This window comes from Rhinopithecus bieti, unplaced genomic scaffold (genome assembly GCF_001698545.2).
Source record: "Rhinopithecus bieti isolate Rb0 unplaced genomic scaffold, ASM169854v2 scaffold_2453, whole genome shotgun sequence".
Classification (NCBI taxonomy): domain Eukaryota; kingdom Metazoa; phylum Chordata; class Mammalia; order Primates; family Cercopithecidae; genus Rhinopithecus; species Rhinopithecus bieti.
Genome location: NW_016804447.1, coordinates 4235528 through 4245649, shown reverse-complemented (window position 1 = coordinate 4245649; position 10122 = coordinate 4235528). Strand labels below are relative to the sequence as shown.

The 10122-nt window shown below is 35.8% G+C and overlaps 1 protein-coding gene across 1 annotated transcript in view; it reads left to right on the top strand.

Moving 5' to 3' along the window:
* EEA1 (early endosome antigen 1) overlaps positions 1 to 10122 on the top strand; it is a 165493-nt gene that overhangs the window by 96032 nt on the left and 59339 nt on the right. Inside the window, 1 exon segment of the mRNA XM_017868342.1 lies at positions 9252 to 9590. Coding sequence (XP_017723831.1) covers positions 9252 to 9590 — 339 coding nt within the window.

Here is a 10122-nt window from a genome sequence, read left to right as displayed (position 1 = left end):
TTTTTTTTTTTTTTTTTTTTTTTTGAGATAGAGTCTCGCTCTAGACAGGGACTTTTACATCTGCAGAGGTTTCTGCTGCTTTTTGTTTAGCTATGCCTTGTCCCCAGAAGTGCAGTCTACAGAGGCAGGCAGGCCTCCTTGCGCTGTGGTGGGTTCCCCCCAATTCGAGCTTCCTGGTGGCTTTGTTTACCTACTTAAGCCTCAGCAATGGCAGGCGCCCCTCCCCCAGCCTCGCTGCCACCTTGCAGTTAAATCTCAGACTGCTGTGCTGGCAATGAGGGAGGCTCTGTGGGCGTGGTACCCTCCAGGCCAGGTGTGGGATATAATCTCCTGGTGTGCCGGTTGCTAAGACCCTTGGTAAAGCCCAGTATTAGGGTGGGAGTTACCCGATTTTCCAAGTGTTGTGTGTCTCAATTTCCCTTGGCTAGGAAAAGGAATTCCCTTCCCCCTTGTGCTTCCCAAGTGAGGTGATGCCTCGCCCTGCTTCAGCTCTCGCTGGTTGAGCTGCACCTGTGGACCACCATTGACTGTCCGACACACCCCTGTGAGATGGGAGCTGGAGGCTGGAGCTGTTCTTATTTGGCCATCTTGGGCGCCCCCTGCCATACTGATTTTTATAGTTGTTGTAACCCTTTTATATTCCCACCAACTATACCAGGGTTCCAGTTCCTCTACATCCTCACCAACACTTATTTTCTTTTTCTTTTTTGAGAGTGACCATCTTAATGGGTATAAGGTGGTGGTATCTCATTTTGGCCTTGATTTGCATGCCCCTAATGACTAGGTTGTTGAACATCTTTTAATGTGCTTGCTGGCCATATGCAACAAAACTGGGTTCTGTTGTTGTTATTGAGTTGTAGGAGTTCTTTATATATTCTAGATACTAACCCCTTATCAGATATGTGATTTGCAAATATTTTATCCCATTCTGTAGTTACGTTAAATTTTGATGTAGTCTAATTTATTTACTTTTATTTTTGCTAAGGTCTATTTGGTGTCATAGCCAAAAAATCATTGCTAAGCCTAGTGTCATGAAGCTTTTCTTTTGTTTTCTTCTAAGAGTTTTCTAATTTTAGGTCTTATGTTTAGGTTTTGATCCATTTTGATTTAATTTTTGTATATAGTATAAGGTAAGGGTCTAATTTTATTCTTTTGTATGTGGATATCCATTTTCCCAGCAGCATTTGTTGAAAAGACTGTCCTTTCCCCATTGAATACTCTTGGCACCCTTGTCAGAAATTATTTGACCATTGTCTTAATCTGTTTAGGCTCCTATAATAAGATGCTATAAACTGGGTAGCTTATAAACAATAGAAATTTATTTTTTACTATTTTGGAGGCTGGGAAGTTCAAAATCAAGTCACTAGCAGATTTGGTGTCTGGTGAAACACTGCTTTCTGGTTCATAGATGTTGCCTTCTCACTGTGTCCCACATGGTGAAAAGAACAAGAGACCTCACTGGGGCCTCTTTTGTAATTCCATTCATGAGAACTCAACCCTGAGGACCTAATTACCTCTGAAATGCCCACCTGCTAATACCGTCTCCTTGAGGGTTAAGTTTCAGTATATGAATTTGGGGGGGACACAGATGTTCAGACCATAGCAACAATATATGCAAGGGTTTATTTCTGGCTGTCTATTCTATTCCATTGATCTCTATGTCCATCTTTATGCTAGTACCACACTGTTTTGATTATTGTAGTTTTGTAATAAGTTTTAAAATCAGGAAGGTAAGCCTTCAACTTTGTTTTGTATTTTTAAATGTTAATATTTTCTGCGATGTTTCTTTATAAATGAGCAACATTGGCCAGGCACAGTGGCTCACGCCTGTAATCCCAGCACTTTGGGAGGCCAAGGTGGGCAAATCACCTGAGGTCAGGAGTTTGAGACCAGCCAGACCAACATGGTGAAACCCCATTTCTACTAAAAATACAAAAATTAGCCAGGTGTGGTGGCACATGCCTGTAATCCCAGCTACTTGGGAGGCTGAGGCAGGAAAATCACTTGAATGTGGGAGGCAGAAATTGCAGTGAGCCGAGATCATGCCACTGCACTCCAGCCTGGGCCACAGAATGAAATTCCATCTCAAAAAAACAAACAACAAAAAACCAACAAAAAAACAAAACAAAACAAAACAGAAAAGCAACATATAGTATTTTGTTTGGGGTAGGGGAGGTACTAATATTAATACTTTTCCCTTTGTCTTTACTTTTTTAGTGATGGGGCAGTAGAGAGTTATTAAACCCTTTTATTCAAAGATGTGAATGTGTTGGTTCATTTGTAATAACTTGAACTTAACATTTTGGTGAAATATAGTAAGGAAAAAGTTAAGAAAGAAAAAAATAGGGCATAAGGGAAAAAAGAGAAATATGCTTAGCTATAAATACTAAACCTCCTGCCAACAGCCATGTGTATGAGCTTGGAAGTAGATGCTCCAATCCTAGTCAAGTTTTCAGAAACTGTAGTTCTGGCCAGCAGCTTACTATAACCTCATGAGAGACCCTGAGGTGAAATCACCCAGTTAAGCCACTTCTAGATTCCTGACCGTCAAAAACTATATGAGATAATAGATACTGTTTTCGGCTGCTGCTGTGAAGTTTCAGGGTAATTTGCTGCTCTTGGCCAGCACTTCTCTTTACATTCTCAAAATGATTAAGGACTCCAAAGAGCCATTTGTGGGGTGAGTTTACATCTATGGACACTTGCCATATCGAAATTTAAAAGGAATTTAAAAATATTTATTTATTTAAAAAACATTAACTCATTAAATATTAACATAAATAACATTTCTTATGAAAAATGACCATTTTTCTAAAACACAGGAGTTCAGCAAGAAAAATAGTTGTGATGTTTTACATTTTGGAAACCTTTTAATGTCTAGCTTAATATAGGACAGATAGATTCTCATATCTGCCTTTGCATTAAATCTATTGTAGCATGTGGTTGAAGTATATGAAGAAAATTTAGTCTCACACAGATATGTGGTTGGAAAAGGAAGGTATATTTTAATACCTTTTTCAGATAATTGTGGCTTTCTTTATTTGATACTGTGCTCAAATTTGATAATAGTGTCTTAAAAGTTAGTTATAATGTAGAATCTGAAACCATATCAGTGGACTTTTTGTACCCTTTAGCATTAAAATTTGGTCTATCTTGCCTTTTGAGTGGATCTTTTCCTGTGCATGATTCTGTAAGATCATGCATTAGTCATGTGGAAAATATTGGTTCATTGAGTTACTCAGATCTTCCAAATTTTGACACATTTTATTGTACAATATAAAAACAGTCACATTTGTCAATATCACTATGAATCTCAGAATAAGCTTTAAATATGAGGAAGCTGTCGAGCTCATGGTGGTGGATACATGTTTTCCAAAATTCTAAACTGTATTCGAAAGCTTGAGTTTTATTACTGGCAACAAATGCTATCAATTCTATTCTTTAAAGTGACAGATTCCCTTCCTTCTCAAGTCTGAATAATAATAGTTTGTCGGTCTTTCTAGTAAAAGTGGTGTTTCATAAAAAAAAAAAAACGTGTGGCTAGTTCAGTGAAACTCAATCACATGAGTACTTTTCTTCATGACAACTGTATTATACTTTGGTGTGGAGCAGAAATGCTCCATGTATAATTCCTATTTTTTATTTTTCTTGCTACTACAAATATTCAAATATTATAGCTGGAACATTCATATATAAATCTTATGCATTTGTACAAGAATTTCTCTATGTTAGATACTCAAAGTGAAATTCCTGTCCTGTAGGGCAAACACATGCTCAGATTTACTAGATGACCTCCAGCTATTTTCCAAAGTAATTATACCAGTTTACCATTACCCCTTTCCCCATCAACTCTTGGTGTTGACTGATGTTTAAAATATAATCTTTTATAGCTGTGCTTTTCCCTAGTAAACTTCTAGATCCTTGCTCCCCTTTTATCTCCTGTCAAACTACACGGAGAAAACTTCTACGTAATTTAGTGTTGCCTTTGTCTCTCTGTTTGATTTTTAATTTCTTTGAACCCAGAGCTTACCTTCTATCTCTTGGAAGCTGACCAGGATATGTACAGTAGCAATTTACATGCAGTGGGTGTTTATGATCAGCGTAATTTATTATGTATTTCTCAAACATTAAGCTCCTAATAAAGGACATGATTTGATATTGGTAGCTAAAATGTACAAATACTCTAGCATACATTTTGTGTGTGTCTGTGTGTATATTCACACATGCACATTATTGAAAGAAGTGCTGTGGCTATTTTATGAATAATACATAGAATCAAGATTATTTTAGTGTGTTCGAATTGGAACATTACTTATTAGGGAATAATAAGACCTTCTACTAATCTTAATAATGCCTTACATAAATTTAACACTTCGCAGTTTTGTTTTGTTTTTCCCAAAGGGTTTCTCTGTTCAGGATTTGGTCACCAGTCAGTACAAGCCCACAGTTGTATCTGCCTTTTCTTATTATCCTCACTATCTGCCTCTCTCACCCCTCCTTACCCCATGTCTTTGGGGTAATTATTGACAGTGGTGATTTTCAAGTGCTTTGAATTTGGAATCTCTCTACTTTGTCATTTGAAGGCTATTACATGAAATGTCCTGGGCAGCTTTTGTGGGTCACAGGTAGTATCAACGTGGATAGGTAACATTGCAATATATAACGGATGGAAAAGATAATTGCTTTTGTGTTAACGTCAAAGTTTTCAGGTTTAAACCAGTATTTTATAATTACTAGTCTTGAAAACGTAAAACACAATGGAAAATTGAAGAAACTTTCTTCTTAGTTTTCAATAAAAATAACTTCTGACATTTAAATAGCTCAATTAACTGTTTCCTTATAAATTCTAAACAAAATTATGTTGCTTATCTACAGTCAGTACTGTAATATAATATAGGTCATTGTAAGAGACAGATGTTTTTTGGGTCTCACCTTTCATCCCTTTTCTGTCCTCCATTGCTCTCATTTTTCACCAGCCCCAGTTCTAAGGTGCTCACATGCCGAAGTGGGAGCCAGATTTGGCCAGTAGTTATTATATAGCTGTGTATTACCACTGCATTGCAAAGTGGTATATTGATAAGAACAGTATGGTACAGTGGTCACAGGCATTCTTAAATTTCAGTTTTGACACTTACCGTCTGTGACACTAAGCCTCTGAAAGTCTGTTTATTCTCCTGCTAAGAAATACTATTATACCCACTTACCTCTTAGGATTAATAGGAACATTACATAAATTAATAGAAGGTAAAGTGCTTATTGACTTTTAGTAAGCACCTTAGTGAATGTTGGTTGTTGTTGGTGTTTTTTTTTTTTCCATAAATGAGAGAGAGTCTCACTCTTTTGCCCAGGCTGGAGTGCAGTGGCATGATCTCGGCTCACTGCAACCTCTGTCTCCCTGGTTCAAGAGATTCTCCTGCCTCAGCCTCCTGAGTAACTGAGATTACAGGTATTCACCACCATGCCTGGCTAATTTTTGTATTTTTAGTAGAGACAGGGTTTCACTATGTTGGTCAGGCCGGCCTCAAACTCCTGACCTCGTGATCCACCCGCCTTGGCCTCCCAAAGTGCTGGGATTACAGGTGTGAGCCACGGCACCTGGCTGGTTGTTGTTTTTAATTGTTAAGTGTTGTGATGCAGGATTGGGTCAAGACCAAGATGAGAGTTTTCCTAATTTACTGCCTAGTGAATCAGAAAAGGCTTTTGTATAAAACATAACATTTTAGCTGAGTCTTTAAGGTTGCTAAGGAGCATTTCACATGTCAGAGGGGTTAAGACATTTCATTTTGAGAGCGAGGTGCACAAAAGGCATAGAACAATGTAAGAGCATATATATCTCATAAAATAAGAGACGTTGGAGAGCTACGAAGTAGTTTAATTTGTTCATTCTCACCAAGCTATTCTGAGGAACAAGTGAGATGTGATCTCTGAAATAACTTTGTAACCTATAAAGCATTAAAAAATGGCATTCTTTTTATATTCATTTTATTACTTGAGCAAGTAACAAATGAAAAATAGAGCCTAATATAGGGAAATTGTCACTATAAGAATATATATTGAGATAACAATTGGTGAGAAAATAAAAAGGGACTGGATATTTGGAAGGAAAGAATTTTGCTTACCCAAATGATAATTAGGTTATAACAAAGGAATACATGCATTTTATAATTTAAATTTGAATAGGATATATTTTAGGGAGTACAAATTGATTTATTGAATGTCTCAGTTGTGTTATGAAAAATGTATTGGATTTAGAATCATAATCCATGACTCTGCCATTTGACTAATCATGTCAGGCTCTGTCAACTTTACCTTCTTCATCTGTAAAATCTCTATCACATATTTTGTTGTGAAGATGAAAATGGAGAAGTGAAAATGCTCTTATTATTTTTTAATGAATTTCACTATACTTTAAAAGTCACTCTTCAAAACCTTGTATTCACTGTAGTATTTTCTTCAGATTCCATGGGAAGACCATAATAAAATGAAAAGTTTTAATAATAAAATATAGTTAGCCTTTTACCTGTAAAATTACAGAGTGTTAGTGGATTAGGTTCTTTTAAAAGAAAGAAAGTGGTTCTGGTACTTTTAAAGAAAATTTAGTTCTCTTTCATCTGTGTAATAATGCTGGTAGACTTTGGTTATTTTTTTTAGGACAAGGCAATTTTAAACAGTCCCTAGTTGTTGCCATATATTTTTGCCTTTTAAAGAGTGAAACTATCAGCTGGGCATGGTGGCTCACGCCTGTAATTCCAGCACTTTGGTAGGCCGAGGCGGGTGGATCACAAGATCAGGAGATCGAGACCAGCCTGGCCAACATGGTGAAACCCTGTCTCTACTAAAAATACAAAAAATTGGCCGGGCATGGTGGCGGGCCCATGTAGTCTCAGCTACTTGGGAGACTGAGGCAGGAGAGTAGCGTGAACCCGGGAGATGGAGCTTGCAGTGAGCCGAGATTGTGCCACTGCACTCCAGCCTGGGTGCCAGAGCGAGACTCCGTCTCAAAAAAAAAAAAAGAAAAAAAAAAGTGAAACTATCTCAAGAGTGTATAGAAATGGTGGGATTAGTTGGTTACTTTCTAAGTAAGTCTGTGAGGAAGAAGACTCTAACTCATTATGAGCCTTAATTTTTGTAGCATGTTTTAAAAGGTATGTTCCACCCAAGTTCTCAGTGTATGTGAATATGGTTGCATTTATGAAATTCAGTAACTTAGAATTCTCTTTAAAAAAGATTATTTATAGATTAATAAATAGACTTAATTTGCTTATAAATTGTAAAACAAATATTGTTTTCCTAAATAAAACAAAGGTAGAATTATGTCAAGAAAATTTGGAATTACAAAGAAATGTTTATAAAAGACAATTTTCTAACATATAGTTGAATCAGAAGTGTTATTTTTTTCTGTAATTTTCTTGGTTCTGTGTCTTTTTTTCTGTTTTTGTTGCTTGGTCAAGGCATACATCTTTTAGCTAATTTTGCTGTAAACTTAATGTTTGCTCTTCTTACTTTTAAGTCTGTCTGTCATCCTCTCTTATGCATACTCTTTTTTTTTTCTTTTTTTGTGACAGGGTCTTGCTCTTGTTGCCCAGGCTGGAGTGCAGTGGCGTGATCTTAGCTCACTGCAGCCTTTAACTCTTGGGCCCAAGCATACCTCCTGCTTTAGCCTCTCGAGTAGCTAGGTCATACTGCCATGCCTGGCTAATTTTTTTTCTTTTGTTAGAGATAGGGTCTTGCTATATTGCCCAGGCTGATCTTTAACTCTTGACCTCAAGTAATCTTTCTGTCTCAGCCTTACAGAGTGCTGGGATTACAGCTGTGAGCTGCTGCACCTGGCCTCTGTTATATATACTTTTATCATCTCTCCAGACACTGCTTTTCCATAGTATATTCCTGTTTGATAATTAACATTAGCTTATTTTTTCTTAGACAAATGTTCGAGAACCTTTATTCCTGCATTTCCCATGTTGGGGAACACAGCAATAAAGATATTTCTATTACCCCTGTGAGATAATAGGGTTTTGCTGTCACCCCACCTGAAACTTGTTTGCCTTTTCCTTCGTGTCTTATACATTTATATAGAGCAGATGGCATGTATCATGTGTATGTATTACATGATTTTTCCCATCGCTTTTGAAACCAGGCTCAAACTTCATGGTATTTAGATGATCCTACTAGTTAGCTCCCCTTGACTTTGCTCATTTTTTAAAAAAATTGTGCCTTAAGAAATTTGACACGCTTTTCTATTAGTCAATTCTGACTCGTGCATTATGTTTTAACTTACTTAGAAAGATTTTTTGTTGTTGTTGTTGTTTTGTTGTGTGATTTCATTTAGAGTATATTCTGTTTAAGGTATGAAGGCTTTGATTGGTCTCTCCTGTTTCAGTATCATCCCCTTCCAGCACACTGCATATTAGTTCGTACACTAAATGTCCACTAACTGACTCACCAGGTACTTACAATAGCTTCTTATCCTGGCTGGATGTCTTACAGAATTTAGTTAACATTCTGATCCATATTTTATGCTTAAATATGTTTACTTTAAAGTTTAGTGTTAATTTTTACAACCCCACTGAGACCAGGCTTTGACATTAGATTAGGTTGGTTGTTCCAGGTCTTTGATTAGAAGTGTTATTTTTATGTTTTATACTTGATAGCATTGAGTAAAATGACAAAATTTAAGGCAGGTGAGTGATAGCTTTAGATCATTTTTTGATACACCTAGAAAAAAATTTGAATTAGTCTTAGCTTGTGACTCTAAAACTTGGTCTTTAACAAGAAGAGCATAAAACGATGCAATCAATAGATTAGGTGCATTAAAACAGTGGATGATACTGCTGCACTAAAGCTCTTACCAACTATGAAACTGCACAGTGAAAAATCAAAGTTTGCATAGTATATTGTTACTCAAAATAATTTGTTGGTAGAAAGGTAGTTTCAATTTTTAACTCAAATGGAAGAATATAAATATGTCACATACCCTAAAAAATCCAGTAGATTTTATTATTTTTATTTTATGTCAACACTTGCTTGGCAATTCTTAAGTTGTATTAGTAGAGTTTAGTCAAGTGGACCAATACTGAAATCACAAGTTAGTATGTAATGATTTAATTCTTGGCTAGAACATTGTCACTGTTTTATATTTTAATATTGACTAAAATGTATAGTAGGAGACAGTACTGCCCCAAGATTGTTCGAATAATTGGAGTAATTTAAAATATTAGAAAAGGAAATAAATTGTTAAATTGATGTTTTAGACCTTGACAGAAAACTTGCTAAAAAAAGAACAAGACTATACTAAGTTAGAGGAGAAACATAATGAAGAATCTGTGAGTAAAAAGAATATTCAGGCAACCCTTCATCAAAAAGACCTAGATTGTCAGCAGCTTCAGTCAAGATTGTCTGCATCTGAAACCTCACTGCATAGAATACATGCAGAACTAAGTGAAAAAGGAGAAGCTACTCAAAAGCTCAAAGAAGAATTATCTGAGGTAGAGACCAAGTACCAGCATCTAAAGGCGGAGTTTAAGCAGCTACAACAACAGAGAGAAGAAAAGGAGCAGCATGGATTACAACTCCAAAGTGAAATTAATCAAGTAAGAGCTGTTAATTTTATTTATTGTAATTCTCCCTCTGGTTTCTTCTTCATGTACTTGATGGTTATTTGATCATAATATAGTTCATGTTGAAAAAATATTGCCATTTTAAAAGATTAACTCTTAACTTTTATATCCAGTAGTGTTGTCAGATCTCATTTCTTCTAATTTCCATGTCCCTTAAGAAAAAAAATTATAATATCCATTTTACAGCTTTGTGGGGAATTGTTTATGAATTGATATTATAAATTGCTTAGGTTGGTACCTGGGGCATATAGGTACTCACTAGGTTGTAGCTATTATAATTAATTTAAATTATTGACCATTCTTTCATTTGAAATTTTTTTGTTACAAAATTTTAAAAGCATCATTATTATAAAACAAACAGCATACAGATTAGATATTTTTAAAAAATCATGTATTTTAAGGAAAATTTTTTTGAAAATAAATAAAAATTAGATATTTCATAGAAAGTAAATCAGCCCTAATGCTGCAGCTATTTTCTATAGGTAAATAATACATGAATCACATA